Source organism: Macrobrachium rosenbergii, chromosome 54 (assembly GCF_040412425.1).
Source record: "Macrobrachium rosenbergii isolate ZJJX-2024 chromosome 54, ASM4041242v1, whole genome shotgun sequence".
Lineage (NCBI taxonomy): Eukaryota > Metazoa > Arthropoda > Malacostraca > Decapoda > Palaemonidae > Macrobrachium > Macrobrachium rosenbergii.
In genome coordinates this window covers 40797888-40814014 of record NC_089794.1, presented here as the reverse complement: position 1 = coordinate 40814014, position 16127 = coordinate 40797888, and the positions used below count along the sequence as shown (strand labels likewise).

The following is a 16127-nucleotide window of genomic DNA, read 5'->3' as shown; positions in this document are numbered from 1 at the left end:
AAAACTCAACGACGGAAGAGGAAAAATTGGGTTCGTTCCAGAATAAGACCAAGAGATGAAGAACCGCTCTGCCGAATTGGGAAGTGGAAGGAAAAAGCGGAGGAAGTCCAGACGGAGAGGAAACAAGCAGGAGGAACAACCTCCCGATGTTAAGCAGGACTGGTGGATTCTGACTGGCCTCCTGCTAACTCTGCTGCGTGTCATCTTCTGGGTCCTCCAAGGAAGCAGCCTCTGGGTCGGACCCTTCCCTTCAAGACTGCCCTCAAGAGACAGACGACCCTTGGGGGCTTTTGGGCTTCATCCTTGAAGTTCTTGGGACCTCTCCAGGCCCGCTTCCCCAGCCTGGCAGGATACCCGTCTTCCTCCGAGGAAGCAGCCTATGGGTCGGACCCTTCCCTTCAAGGCTGCCCTCGAGAGACTGGTGAGCCTTGGGGGTTTTTGGGCCTCATCCTTGAAGTTCTTGGACCCTCTGCAGGCCCGCTTCCCCAGCCTGGCAGGATACCTGCCTTCTTCCGAGGAAGCAGACTCTGGGTCGGACCCTTCCCTTCAAGACTGCCCTCAAGAGACAGACGACCCTTGGGGGCTTTTGGGCTTCATCCTTGAAGTTCTTGGGACCTCTCCAGGCCCGCTTCCCCAGCCTGGCAGGATACCTGTCTTCCTCCGAGGAAGCAGCCTCTGGGTCGGACCCTTCCCTTCAAGGCTGCCCTCAAAAGACTGGCAAGCCTTGGGGGCTTTTGGGCCTCATCCTTGAAGTTGTTGGGACCTCTCCAGGCCCGCTTCCCCAGCCTGGCAGGATACCTGTCTTCCTCCGAGGAAGCAGCCTCTGGGTCGGACCCTTCCCTTCAAGGCTGCCCTCAAGAGACTGGCGAGCCTTGGGGGCTTTTGGGCCTCATCCTTGAAGTTGTTGGGCCCTCTCCAGGCCCGCTTCCCCAGCCTGGCAGGATACCTACCTTCCTCCGAGGAAGCAGCCTCTGGGTCGGACCCTTCCCTTCAAGGCTGCCCTCAAGAGACTGGCGAGCCTTGGGGGCTTTTGGGCCTCATCCTTGAAGTTCTTGGGCCCTCTCCAGGCCCGCTTCCCCAGCCTGGCAGGATACCTGTCTTCCTCCGAGGAAGCAGCCTCTGGGTCGGACCCTTCCCTTCAAGGCTACCCTCAAGAGACTGGCGAGCCTTGGGGGCTTTTGGGCCTCATCCTTGAAGTTCTTGGGCCCTCTCCAGGCCCGCTTCCCCAGCCTGGCAGGATACCTGCCTTCCTCCGAGGAAGCAGCCTCTGGGTCGGACCCTTCCCTTCAAGGCTGCCCTCAAGAGACTGGCGAGCCTTGGGGCTTTTGGGCCTCATCCTTGAAGTTGTTGGGCCCTCTCCAGGCCCGCTTCCCCAGCCTGGCAGGATACCCGTCTTCCTCCAAGGAAGCAGCCTCTGGGTCGGACCCTTCCCTTCAAGGCTGCCCTCAAGAGACTGGTGAGCCTTGGGGGTTTTGGGCCTCATCCTTGAAGTTCTTGGGACCCTCTCCAGGCCCGCTTCCCCAGCCTGGCAGGATACCTGCCTTCCTCCGAGGAAGCAGCCTCTGGGTTGGACCCTTCCCTTCAAGACTGCCCTCAAGAGACAGACGAGCCTTGGGGGCTTTTGGGCCTCATCCTTGAAGTTCTTGGGCCCTCTCCAGGCCCGCTTCCCCAGCCTGGCAGGATACCTGTCTTCCTCCAAGGAAGCAGCCTCTGGGTCGGACCCTTCCCTTCAAGGCTGCCCTCAAGAGACTGGCGAGCCTTGGGGTTTTTGGGCCTCATCCTTGAAGTTGTTGGACCCTCTCCAGGCCCCTTCCCCAGCCCTGGCAGGATACCTGCCTTCCTCCGAGGAAGCAGCCTCTGGGTCGGACCCTTCCCTTCAAGGCTGCCCTCAAGAGACTGGCGAGCCTTGGGGGCTTTGGGCCTCATCCTTGAAGTTCTTGGGCCCTCTCCAGGCCCGCTTCCCCAGCCTGGCAGGATACCTGCCTTCCTCCGAGGAAGCAGCCTCTGGGTCGGACCCTTCCCTTCAAGGCTGCCCTCAAGAGACTGGCGAGCCTTGAGGGCTTTTAGGCCTCATCCTTGAAGTTGTTGGGCCCTCTCCAGGCCCGCTTCCCCAGCCTGGCAGGATACCTGCCTTCCTCCGAGGAAGCAGCCTCTGGGTCGGACCCTTCCCTTCAAGGCTGCCCTCAAGAGACTGGCGAGCCTTGGGGGCTTTTGGGCCTCATCCTTGAGTTCTTGGGCCCTCCCCAGGCCCGCTTCCCCAGCCTGGCAGGATACCTGCCTTCCTCCGAGGAAGCAGCCTCTGGGTCGGACCCTTCCCTTCAAGGCTGCCCTCAAGAGACTGGCGAGCCTTGGGGCTTTTGGGCCCATCCTTGAAGTTCTTGGGCCCTCTCCAGGCCCGCTTCCCCAGCCTGGCAGGATACCTGTCTTCCTCCGAGGAAGCAGCCTCTGGGTCGGACCCTTCCTTCAAGGCTGCCCTCAAGAGACTGGCGAGCCTTGGGGCTTTTGGGCCTCATCCTTGAAGTTGTTGGGCCCTCTCCAGGCCCGCTTCCCCAGCCTGGCAGGATACCTGCCTTCCTCCGAGGAAGCAGCCTCTGGGTCGGACCCTTCCCTTCAAGGCTGCCCTCAAGAGACTGGCGAGCCTTGGGGGCTTTTGGGCCTCATCCTTGAAGTTCTTGGGCCCTCTCCAGGCCCGCTTCCCCAGCCTGGCAGGATACCTGTCTTCCTCCGAGGAAGCAGCCTCTGGGTCGGACCTTCCCTTCAAGGCTGCCCTCAAGAGACTGGCGAGCCTTGGGGCTTTTGGGCCTCATCCTGAAGTTGTTGGGCCCTCTCCAGGCCCGCTTCCCCAGCCTGGCAGGATACCTGCCTTCCTCCGAGGAAGCAGCCTCTGGGTCGGACCCTTCCCTTCAAGGCTGCCCTCAAGAGACTGGCGAGCCTTGGGGCTTTTGGGGCCCATCCTTGAGGGCTTGGGCCTTCCCAGGCCCGCTTCCCCAGCCTGGCAGGATACCTGCCTTCCTCCGAGGAAGCAGCCTCTGGGTCGGACCCTTCCCTTCAAGGCTGCCCTCAAGAGACTGGCGAGCCTTGGGGGCTTTTGGGGCCCATCCTTGAGGGGCTTGGGCCTTCCCCAGGCCCGCTTCCCCAGCCTGGCAGGATACCTGCCTTTCTCCAATGAAGCAGCCTCTGGGTTGGACCCTTCCCTTCACCATACTCATAGCTTTCTCTTACCCAGCTTTTCAATTATGACACTTGCTCTCTCTGAAGGCTTCCATACGATTTGAAGCATCTCGGAGGTTGTTCCTGGAGATTTTAGAGTTTGGCGCATGCGCGAATGGCATTTCTCTCATTCTTCCAGGAGCTGGAGACTGAAGGGTTCCAAAATGTCTTCAAGGAAAATCCCAAAGGTTTTAGTTCATTTTAACATCGCATTAACCATTAGTTAGAGTTCTTTTTCTGACACATAAGCAGTTTCTTTACTTTAACGAGTTGTTTTCTATAATCTTATGGGATTCCCTCTTACTGATATATATATATATATATATATATATATATATATATATATATATATATATATATATATATATATAGATAGATAGATATCTCCCGATGACGAGAGAAGACTAATGGGGTATTCTTGAAGGTGTCTTCATAATTCCAGGATTCATCTTCAAGAACGTAGGCTTCCCCCAAAGAAATCTTCGAAGCCTTTCGTCTCCGATTTCTTCTCCATAAAGCTGTTCTTTGGTATTGTGTAAGAAATCCAAAGGCTATAGAGCCTGGAGATTGTCTTGAAGCCTTCGGAAGCTCCAGAAACCTCCGGAATTCCCAGATTCCCTACTGTCACCTCGGGGATGACAAAAATGATCCAGACAAGATCCACCTGGAACGTATAGGGTAGCCTATATACCTGGAAGTGTGATCTCTATACCAGTACTATGTAGTTTGGTGGTCTTCCACCAGTGCAGTGCTGCAGAGCCTTGCGGCCATTTTTAAAGGTCTGGTAACCTGTAAATTGAACAGGGGCTTAGTGCAATTGTGAATTTTTTTATTTTTAATGTTTAATCAGTAAGTAGTTAGCGAATGTTTAGGGTTTAGTGACTTTTTATGAGTAAGTGTTTAGTTTAGGGTTTAGTGAATGTTTTGTGAATGTTAGTTAATGTTTAGTGCGTAAGTATTCAATAAATGTTTAGTGAGTCTTTAGTTAATGTTAGCGAGTGTTGTGTAAGTATTCAGTGAATGTTGAGTGAGTGTTTAAGGTTTAGTGAATGTTTTGCGAACGTTAGTGAATGTTTAGTGTGAAAGTATTCAGTGAATTTTTGGTAAGTGCTTAGGGTTTACAGAATGTTGGTGAATGTTTAGCGTGTGAGTATTCAGTGAATGTTTAGTGTGTTTAGTGAATGTCATGTGACTGTTAGTGTTTAGTGAATGTTTAGTGTGTAAATTATTGAGTGAATGTTTAGTGAGTTTTTAGAGCTTAGTGATTGTTTAGCGTGTAAGTGTTTAGTGAGTGTTTAGGGTTTAGTGCTTATGATTTACAGAAGGTTTAGTGCATGTTAGCATTTAGTGAATGTTTAGTGTGTAAGTATTCAGTGAGTGGTTAGGGTTTAGTGAATGTTAGTGTTTAGTGAATGCTTAGTGTGTAAGCATTCAGTGAATGTTTAGTGAGTATTTAGAGTTTAGTGAATGTTCAGCATGTTTAGTGAGTGCTTAGGGTTTAGTGAATGTTAGTGTTTAGTGAATATTTAGTGTGCAGATATTCAGTGAATATTTAGTTTGTAAGTAATCAGTGAATGTTTAGTGTGTAAATATTCAGTGAATATTTAGTGTTTAGTGTAAGTAATCAGTGAATGTTTAGTGTGTAAATATTCAGTGAATATTTAGTGTGTAAGTAATCAGTGAATGTTTAGGGTTTAGTGAATGTTAGTGTTTAGTGAATGTTTAGTAAGTATTCAACGAATGTTTAATGAGCGTTTAGTGAATGTCTTATGAAAATTAGTGTTTAGTGTGTAAGTGTTTAGGGTTTTGTGAATGTTTTGTAAATGTTAGTATTTAGTGAATGTTTAGTATGTAAGCATTCAGTGAATGTTTAGTGAGTATTTAGAGTTTAATGAATGTTTAGTGTGTGTTTAGGGTTTAGTGAATGTTTAATGTGTAAGTATTCAAATTAGTGTTTAATGAATGTTTGGTGTGTAAGTATTCAGTGAATGTTTAATGAGTATTTAGAGTTTAATGAATGTTTAGTGTGTGTTTAGGGTTTAGTGAATGTTTAATGTGTAAGTATTCAAATTAGTGTTTAATGAATGTTTAGTGTGTAAGTGTTTAATGAGTGATTAGTGAATGTTCATTGACTATTATTGTTTAATGAGTGTTTAGGGTTTATTGAGTATTTAATGTTTAATGAGTTCAGGGTTCAGTGAGTGTTTAGTCACGTATAGTGAGTGCTTAGTGTATAGTGAGTACTTAGTGAATGTTTAGTGTATAGTGAATGCTTAGTGAGTGTTTAGTGTTTAATGAATGTTTAGGATTAAGTGAGTGTTTAGTGAATTTTTACTGAGTGTTTGGGGGTACAGTGATTATTAAGTGAGTGTTTAGTGTTTTATGAGTGCTTAGTGAGCGTTTAGTATATAGTGAGTACCTAGTGAGTGTTGAGTATTCGGTGAGTGTATAGTAAGTGTGTGTGTTTAGTGAGTGTATAGTAAGTGTGACTGTTTAGTAAGTGTAAGTATATTGTGAATGTTAGTGTTTAGTGATTGTACATTACTGTTCAGTTAGTGTTTAGAGACTGTACGCAAGGAACCATTTATGCTAAACACTGCTTAGATCCAAGAGCAGATGCTTAGGCCTTGACCACAATGGTTGGAGTGCTTAGGCCAACCTGTTTTTGTAAGGTAATTTTTCTCTGCGAAATTGGGACAAGTATAATAATAATAATAATAATAATAATAATAATAATAATAATAATAATAATAATAACGTACTGAAAAATACCAGACAAACGTCAGAAAAAGAAAAAGAAGAAACATCACCGAAAATACCATCAGGAAAATCTACGGATTTACATCCCAGGTTTCAGTAACCTGCTGCGGTAATTTAAAATAATTTTTGCTGTAAGAAATACACTGTTTCATCCATCGAAATATGAGCATTAGACAATTACTGACTAATATTGATGTGCAGGAAAATCGAATTATTAGAAGAACTGAGAAGACTCGTTATAAAATCAATTCGCAAAATGCAGCCATTTTATTCAACAAAACTTGCCTTTAAAGAGTTTCTTCTTCCTTCATAATAATAACAATAATTTTAATGAATATTTTACTGAATATTTCAGCTGCATTTATTTTGTAGAAGACTTTTTCTATTTTCCTGATTGCGGACTTCTCTTCATTGGAGGTGCGTGCTAACAGCTCGCCTATATTTGTCATTTCATGGGGGAAAGGTAAAAAATCTGGATTCTGCTTTTTATATATTCTATACAGTTAGAATATTATAACTTATACAGTTGCTTATACACTTGTTGCCGCGACGTTTCGACAGACTCTTCTGTCATTCTCCAGCGGGAGCTAGTAGAGGACTGGCAGGTTGCATAGGTCCTTCCGAATTTATACACGGGCTTCAGCGGGGGGTCATGGACGGCGAATTTTGATTGGCTGCAGTCAGCTTGAAGACTGCAACAAATCAAAATTCGCCTATGCAACCTGCCAGTCCTCTACTCGCTCCCGCTGGAGAGTGACAGAAATCTATCGAAACGTCGCGGCAACAAGTGTATAAGCAACTGTATAAGTTATAATATTGTAAGTGTATAGAATATATAAAAAGCAGAATCCAGAGAAGTCCGCAATAAGGAAAATAGAAAAAGTCTTCTACAAAATAAATGCAGCTGAAGCAGCAATAATATTCAATAAAACCTGTTTAAAAGATGGTCTGCTGCCAAATAATAATAATAATAGTACTAATAATAAGAGCAACAATAATATTAATAATAACAATAGTAAAAATAATAGTAGTAATAATAAGATAATAAAGATAAAATAATAATTGTAATAAAGTATAGTACTATGAGCAGGACAGAGACCTTTCAATATGGCCTCCCAGGTCACAGGCTCAAAGGCCTCAAGGAAGGAACATTAGTTGGGAAATGACTTTTCCCAATATCACTTCTTGTTTTAATAACATACATTTCTTAAGCGCTTCATTTTAGAGTGACGGTGTGAAGAACTTCTAGAACTTAGGTTTTTAAGAGAATGTAATTAAAGTAACAGAGTTATTGTTTACCTTTTTTTATTTCGTAGGGTCCCTCCCCACCGAAGGCTCTTTGCGAGACTCGTAATTTCAGTTCATCATAGACTTCATAATGCGGACACATTCTGAGATTTTTTCTCATAAACGGCGCACTTCATATTAATAGTCAAATCCACACTGTTACAGCACTCAGAAAAAAGTCTTAATTTTTTCCTGAATGACTTGATATTTTGTCCACCAGATATCGAGTGGGAGTTTATTGGTGTAATTTTGGAGCGGCAAAATTTAAAAGCTGTAAAGCCTACATTCGAACTGCATCTTGGTTCGAATAACTTGAGTCCACCTGTACCTATTCATGCGTTGACTCCATCCGTTGGTTCTATTAGACGCAGCAAGTCATTCAGATATTTCAGACACCCAGTCTTGAAAGCTTGTTGAGTCATTGCACATATTTTCACCATTATTCTAGCTTTAAAGGAAGTCACTGCAGCTCAAACAATACAAGCTTAGAGACAATGAAATTGTTCTACCTGGCCGTTTAAACTTTTAAACAACACACTTTCATTTTCAAAATTAAAACTTTTGAAAGAGCTGCTGGGGTCGAACATTCCTTTCAGAGAAGTGGCCATTCTCAGGACGAGATATTTGCTTCATTAAGTTCAAAAGTTCATTGCGTGCGGAGAGAGAGAGAGAGAGAGAGAGAGAGAGAGAGAGAGAGAGAGAGAGAGAGAGAGAGAGAGAATGGGGCAGAAATTCAAGACATTGCTCCAATTAGACTGACGCAGAGTTCCGAATATTTCAGTACTTTGACAGACCCCATGTTAAGATTCCTTGCGATATCTCTGTCAACTTTACCTTTTAAACAGTAATGAACTGTTTTTGATTAATTCTTTTTGTTTAATTCGAGAGACGGGGAAATATGCGAGATCGTTTTCATTATCTGCTGGGGTGATTCTCCGACCGGAGTGACAATTAGAGGAATTTATTTCTGGGGAAATTATAATGCGAGATCGTTCCCGTTCTAGGTAACCAATTGGGTGTGCGAGAGACGGGGAAATTCTAATGCGAGATCGTTCTCAGCTAGCACTCTGCTGGCCCCGCGTCCGATTCTCCGACTGGCCAGTGAACAATTAGAGGAATTTATTTCTGGTGATAGAAATTCATTTCTCGCCATAATGTGGTTCAGATTCCACAATAAGCTGCAGGTCCCGTTGCTAGGTAACCAATTGGTTCTTAGCCACGTAAAATAAATCTAATCCTTCGGGCCAGCTCCAGGAGAGCTGTTAATCAGCTCAGTGGTCTGGTTAAACTAAGGTATACTTAACTTGTAGCTATAATTTTTTTTTATTCTTTGTATTTTTCCGTGTATTGCGCATCTTGTTTTGCTTGTTTTAAATGTTAGTGTGCCCTCGAAGAGTCAGAGAGACGAAACAGAGTAATGAGAAACTAGCGCTGACAACAAACCGCTGGTTCATTGCTAGGTAACCAATTGGTTCTTAGTCACGTAAAATAAGTCTAATCCTTCGGGCCAGCCCTAAGAGAGCTGTTAATCAGCTCAGTGGTCTGGTTAAACTCATGTATACTTAAACTTTTCTCCGTGATTCCTGTAATCCTCCGCCTCCCCGGCCCCCATCTTTCGAAAGCGTTCTGCCACACTTTTCAGGGTTTTATACCACTTTTTTTTCGTTCTAGCCGCTGTTTTTTTTTTTTTTTTTTTGGGGGGGGACCTGTGCCAAACACTGCCATTAAATTGCTCGTCCCCTTGACCTTCACATTAACATAAAAATAAGGCATAGCTTGACCTTGCTGCTTTAAATGTTAATATAAAATGAATAATATTCATAAAGAGAACTTAATTAAATTGAACCCTAACCTCTGAAAGCTATGTAAATAATGTTTCCTGAAATTGCCTAATGCAGCTATTACGGAATGGCGAAAGAAGTATTGTCAGTGAAAAAAGAAAGAAGTGTAAAAAAATACGTTGGTTATTCTAGCTTTCAAATTAATTTTGAAAGCTAGAATAACCAATGTATTATTTTTTTAACTTCTCTGTCTCATTCAAGCGTCTAACCGAGATGTCAGTCGTACGCGTAACAATTACACGAAGTGCAGATATGGAGGAGAGTGGTGTTGTTATGAATTCATTTTTCAGCAACTAAAAAAAAAGGATAAATAAACTATGGTGCAAAAGTATGAAAATAAATCCAGCTTTAATACTGTTAAAACTTAATCTTCACGAGGTAATAATGGCAATCTGTATCTTAAGATCATATTGTAAATATCAGGAATACGCTAGAATTAGATGATGCTATTCCCTGAATGTGCTATTAGGAAAATTTGCAACATATCTTCTTGAGATCGTTCTCAAAATTAGTAAATGCAAAATAGGAAACGATAGACACCCTTTTGTCAGAGCTGAAGCAGTTACCGAAACCATGGAGAGATAAAAATCTCGTGGATACTAAGGAGCTACTCATTACAGAAGTAGGCCTATTGCTTTTTCCCTTTTATCATTTTCTGGTTTCTTTCGGGCCTGGGATAAAAAACGCCATTAAGTCACCATTGCCATTGGTCTGTGCTGTTTAAAAGATTGAAACTAATTACCCCTATTCGCTAAAAGGTTTTTGGCTTTCACGGAAATGCTGAAGCCTCTTTCTGAAGGCCAAAATAGTGACGGATATGAGAAATTCGTTTCCAACTTCTGAAACATAGGAATGTTTAATGATTCAAATAAAATTATGTCTGGCATATATGCACTCAGGATATCTGTCACAGAGGCAGGTGACTAAGGTATCTTTAAGTCGGACACCAATAAGTAGGGGTCTGACTTGCGATGTTTATGGAGCGGAAAAATATTTTGTAAATGTATGATGCGACAGGAGTACCTAACTAACATCAGTTATTCCACAGTTAAAACCCGATGTTTTTGAGTGCTTTCACACACCATTCCCTAACGTTTTACCTTTGCAGTAAGATGCCCAGCGACGACATATCAATAAATTCAGCCGCGGAGAAGCAATAGTGCAGTGCAGCGTTCGACTCCTAAGCCGACATTGACTTTCGGTTTATGCGCTTCACGCCAGTAAAGGTATATGTCTCGATGTTGGTAATAACCTGCATGATTGATGGCTAATCAAAATCGTCAGGGTGAAATGTTGTAGTAATACTATCCGTTTGGGTGTACTGATTACTGGCTCTTTTTTTTTTCATGCTGTGCCCCGCTTTCTTGCCGTCTTTTCAGATTTTATTTTTCTTAACTTTCTCTCTCCTAAAGTGAGTGCACAAGTAATGCAAACGCAGTGTTTAACTTCATGCTTTTCAAAGGAAACAGCTTATTGTGGTTATTAGTACTATACGCTCTTGTATTTTATGCGACACACACAGAGTTTCATATTTGTCCAAGAAAGTGTCTGTACCGTTTAATGTAAAATATCAGGTTTGATTGTAAAAGCAAAACTTACAAAACTCAAGTGTAAATCACACAGCCATGTTTTCCGTGCACTGTAGCGCCTGATTGTAACTGGGTTAAGCAGACATTGCAAAACACAAAGACCTGTTGTGTCTCCCACATCGGGAATTTCCTCGACAGACGTCACTGTATATTCGTTGCGCCGATTGACTGCACCATCAACCCACGAACGAAAGTGACTTAGCCCCCAAGCAAGGATAAACGAGTCACGCATCAGGTTTTTACAATTTATTTACAAAAACAAAACCATGTCAACCATCACCCTTACATAACAATCACACAAACCCCCCAAAAATGCACAAGCGAACTTGCAACCTCCACACCTGCAACACGAAACACGTGGGCTACACAACTGCCCGCAACCTCAAAGAAACCACCGGAACCTAACCACAACTAACGCAACGCCACCGCATTATACAAACGCCTGAACAGTTACTCTCACTACAACTACATATAGGAGCCCTCACAGTTGCTAATTTTATATAAACCTTTAGGAGCCCAACTCACACGTCTGTCACGAACGGGTTTCCTGGAACCAAGGTCTAATATAAAGAATATATACTATATCTGTAGACCTTGCCTGGAACGACTAGGGCGAGATTATCGCTCGACAGTCTCACTTCCCTGTCCAGGCAGTTGCTAACTGGGTTAATTTGTTTTTAAGAACTTGGACTTAAGGACTTCAAACTTATAACAAACTACTCAAACAAGCAACAAGACGAAATATGACATTGCATACTGCGGCCCGTACGTGCACTTCAGCAAAATGTGCAATAATAGTCATGTTTATGATGTGCCTTGTCCAATTAGTTCCCGCCATTCTGTCAGCCCAGTGGAATCGGCGGGAGTTTGAAGCGAAAAAATCCCGTGCACTGAACTTTTTCGCGACATCTCATGTGACATTGACGATAAGGAACTCCAACGCCTCTTCTCTGCCTCAGCATCTGACTCACTTCTGCACTTGTTCTCTCTCCTCACAACCACTGAAATAGAAAAGGAAGAAATGATCGAGCTAAGTAACCTGTTTGCGAAGTTCCCTGCACCTCAGAGAACTAGGTGTGACTAGATTGATTCACTTATTATATACTGTAAGGAAGGTAGAGAGTGACATACTGGCTGGGTGTTGTCTAGTTTATTGGTGGTTCCTTACTGAATGAATGTACAGATTCTTCGAAGTTGTTATTGGCTGATGCGAGCCACAAAGTAGTTTCTACACACAGACAGGGCAAAACAGAGGTTATGTTTCTGACATCTGTGCAGTTGTGGACAGACAAACAGATGGCGATTGTGAGAGACATAATAAACTTACAATGATAAAATACATATCAATGGAAAGGGCAGAAAATTCCACATATGGACATTTGCATGAGATTCGAGACAGATTAATGAATACAATGCAGTAGCATTATATATGTGAAATGGCGAGACGTTTGGCGTCTTCACAAACAGAAACATACATAAAGTTTGATACAGAAGATTCGGTGGAACATTATGAGTACATTATGATTTGAATGCTTGCATGGCAATGCAAGTAGTGGTGATTGTACATGAATCGAGACAACAGTGGTTAGAGAGAAACAGACAGAAATATTATATGGTAGAAGTTGCATTCCTCCGAGCGGTCCCCTCCAGCTGACGCACGGGAGAGAGAGAGAGAGAAAGGGGATGCTTTGTCTTGTTTTTGTCCGTTGGATGATTCACACACACGTGCCCGTAGGATCGCAATGCGGTCCCTTACAGTACTAGCAACCATCGACGAAGAAAATCCAAAACCCACCGAAGATAAATAGTATTTTGAGACTAAAAAAAAAAAACCTGGAAGCATCAACTCACCAGGCTATTGTACAATCATTAACTGAGAATGATATATCAGGAAGCAAGTGTTACTTTGCAGAAATCGTATGTAAATTTTAGAGCTGATGAGCCAGCCTCGTTGTTTACTTATATATTTGCTTCTCTACATTATTATAGCTTTATTGGCGCAATAACTTTGATTCTCTGATTGGCATGCCATAATTCTGAGCGAAGCCTTTCTCCCAGGACCTACTTAAAATGTTGCCAGGAAACCACAGCCTGTGAGGATTCATACGTATTTATTCATCCACGGATGAGACATAAGGGCACAACAATAATTTATTTGTATGAAATGACCCGCCATGTCCAGTCAGCACAGACTCTTTGGATGCTTACTTCATCTGGATTCGTCCCCAAGCAAATATGGAAATGGAATTCATGTGATATACTGCAAGAGCAATTAATGCTGTAGTTTTTTTTCAGTAGAATTTGTTCCACAAATCGCTCAGCTGGTGATCTTTCACGTTTAACTTATTCAGACAAGTAATAGTCTGGTGTCCATTTGTACTGATATTCGCCGTTAATAAGCTAGGTATATTTGTAAGCCTTCGAAAAAGAAAAAATAGGATATTTAAGTATGACAGCTTGTTTCCAGAACAGATCAGTGAAATAAAAGGTATCGTTCAAGTAGAATCATATATATATATATATATATATATATATATATATATATATATATATATATATATATATATATATATATATATATATATATATATATATATTATAAATTATATATATATATATATATATATATATAAAGTCACTCAGATATTTTTATTGTGGTGCAGGAAAATCCTGATATTTTTGGAAAATCCTGAATGCTACATTCCTGTACTATTTTTGCAAAAATTAAGGTAAAGATAAAAGGTAATATAAGATATGGGAAGGGGGAGGTATGCTAAATAAGGCGCAGAGGAGAATACCGTGGGATAGTTGATTTGATTAAAGAGAGAAAGGTGGATGTCAGACTTTGTCAGACGGATGTGAAAGGTGATGAAATGTAGGACCGGTAATTAAAAGTCGTTGTATCTGGGGTGACTGACAGATACAGAGCTAGGACAGAGGTAGTGCTTGTAGTGTCAGGATTGCGCTGGTAAGATGGAGTGAGGCAGGATAAGATGTGCTAGTAAGTAAATAAAAGGCAAAAGTGGAAAAGATGGAGTGTGAAAGAAAGAGAGAGAACTTTTGGGTGAGTGAGTCTGTCTGGCTGGATTGAGAGAAAAATGAAGGATAGTTGTGCTAAGTGATTTAAATGTACCATATAATGACAGAGGAAATTAGCTTAATTTTTAGATGTGGAGCAAATGAAAGTCTAAAGTTTTGTGGAAGGACGTTTAGAAAGGTGCTTAATTGTCTGAAATAAAAGGTGTTTAAAGAACTAAACTCATGATTATACCTAGGAAACAAAGAAATTCTGGGAAATAAGTTCATTAGAGTATTTGATCACGTAGAATAATGGTAAGCCGTGGAACTGTCGGTGGTAAATCTACTGATTATATGGTCGAAGCGAACGTTATGGTAAAGTTTGACAAGAAAGAAGTTAGGATAATATATAAGTAACAAATGGGCAAAGAACTGGCTAGGGTTAAAGACACTAAAGGGTTAAGAAATATTATGAAATATGCTAAAATTCTAATATGAGTTCATAGATTTGCCAAGGTTGTATATGGGCACAGAACGGTAGCAAGAGAAGTGATAGCGATGAGTGAGGGGATGAGGAAATAAGAGGTTTAGCAAAGGAAAGAGCCAGTTGTCTGAGATGCAGATGCATGACAAAATGAGAGAGGACCATGTACAAGTAGATAAGGGGATAGTTGAAGCAGCCAAGAAGGCAAAGGATGGAAATACAGGAGCGAATCTAAGAAAGTACTTTTGGAGAAGAATAAGTCTAGCAAGACGGAAAGATTGAGCAAATGGATCTCAGATTAAAAGTTGAATGTGAGAGACGTTGTCTAATGAGAATATATCCTTAGGCCAATTGAATATAATGATGATAAATGGAAGGAGATTGGAGATTAATTCAGGGGGGTAACTCTAGTTGATTCAGGGAGGAAACGAAGAGGTTTTACGAACAGAAAGGCACGAAGAGCTGATGAGTCAAAAGGTAGGATGACGTGATATGGTGGTGACAGCGTGATTAAGTGGATGACCATGGCGTGTAAGATATGTCTGAATGAGGGGAAAGGCTCCAAAGGAATGGGCGAGAGGACCAACTGGTCCCTTTTTATTTTGAGTGGAAAAGTTATACAGGTGACTGTAAGGATTATACGAACAACACCGTATTACTTGATATACGGAGGAAGGTCTGTGGTTGAGAAAGTTAGGCAAATGACAGAAAGGATTGTTATGGAAAGAGCTATGTGCAACATTCATGACTCAGAAGAAAGCTTTCAGTAGAATTGATAGATGCAAATCGCAGGGTGATGAATGTTGTAGAAGGTAATTTTTTTTTAAACCAAGTCAAGTTTTTATTTGGAAGTGTGGAGTGCGCTAGTTTGGTATGAGAGGCAATTAGCAATGATTTCATGTGAGAGGCTCTGGGCTAGAAAGATGAAGCCACTCTAAAAGTGCTGTGTTTGTATACCCCTTTCTTTTTTATATAGCACTTAACACTGGTGTTTCTTTGGTATCCTATATTCAGCTCATGTATATAGTGTTGAAGTGCATTAATTGATAAATTTATTAATGCAATATCTTTCACTTCTCATTTTCTTATGTCCGTAAAGAACCGAAAAGAACAGAAGCATTCTCTCTCTCTCTCTCTCTCTGTTCAGTAGAGGAATTCTTTTCTGATATACAAGTTTAATATGACTCAATATGAATGTGAACATAAATAATATTTTATTTTAACTCTGGAAAGTTAGTTGATCTGGTTGTGCGCACGCCATTTCTCACTATCTGGGTTGTGCTGCGGTTTTAAGCTCCCGTTTATTAATAAAAATGGTACGCTACACCACATATCTTCATGAAGATTTTTGCTTTAGCATCTGCCATGGGAAAAGGGCCAGTGAGACACACACACACACACACACACACACATATATATATATATATATATATATATATATATATATATATATATATATATATACATATTATATATATATACACACACACACACACACATACACATACATATATATATATATATATATATATATATATATATATATATATATATATATATATATAATACCCTACTTGCATGATACTGCCATGTTTTCTCGACCCAGTCTTTCTGACACATCAGTCTTTGTCAGGGATTATGGGAGAGACATCAGTTATACGTATATTTAGCATTTTTACTGAATCTTTGAGTGGACGTCCTTTGACATTTTGATTTGTTAGTGACTCAGTAGCTTGTGGAATCCTTCTCCAGGTGCATTCCATTTCTCGGTTACTGTATACCACTCTCACTGAGATTGCGGTGAAAAAGAAAAACACATTACCCAGTCATCAGAAGTGGTCTAAACCAGCTTAGTTTAAACTAACCAACCAACCAACCATTATGGTCCTTGACCTTTCAGCAAAGAAACCTCACTATAATTATAGCTGAGCATATCCT

At 41.8% G+C, this 16127-nt stretch overlaps 1 protein-coding gene across 6 annotated transcripts in view; it reads left to right on the top strand.

The window, feature by feature from the left end:
• LOC136835009 (5'-3' exonuclease PLD3-like) overlaps window positions 1-16127 on the top strand; it is a 185688-nt gene that overhangs the window by 6106 nt on the left and 163455 nt on the right. The window contains exon 1 of one of the 6 annotated variants that reach the window (XM_067098029.1): window positions 10227-10324. The exons of the other annotated variants lie outside the window; for them this stretch is intronic. Coding sequence (XP_066954130.1) covers window positions 10304-10324 — 21 coding nt within the window. The 5' untranslated portion in view covers window positions 10227-10303. Of the gene's footprint in view, window positions 1-10226; window positions 10325-16127 lie in introns of those variants that run through there. 6 annotated transcript variants of the gene reach the window in all.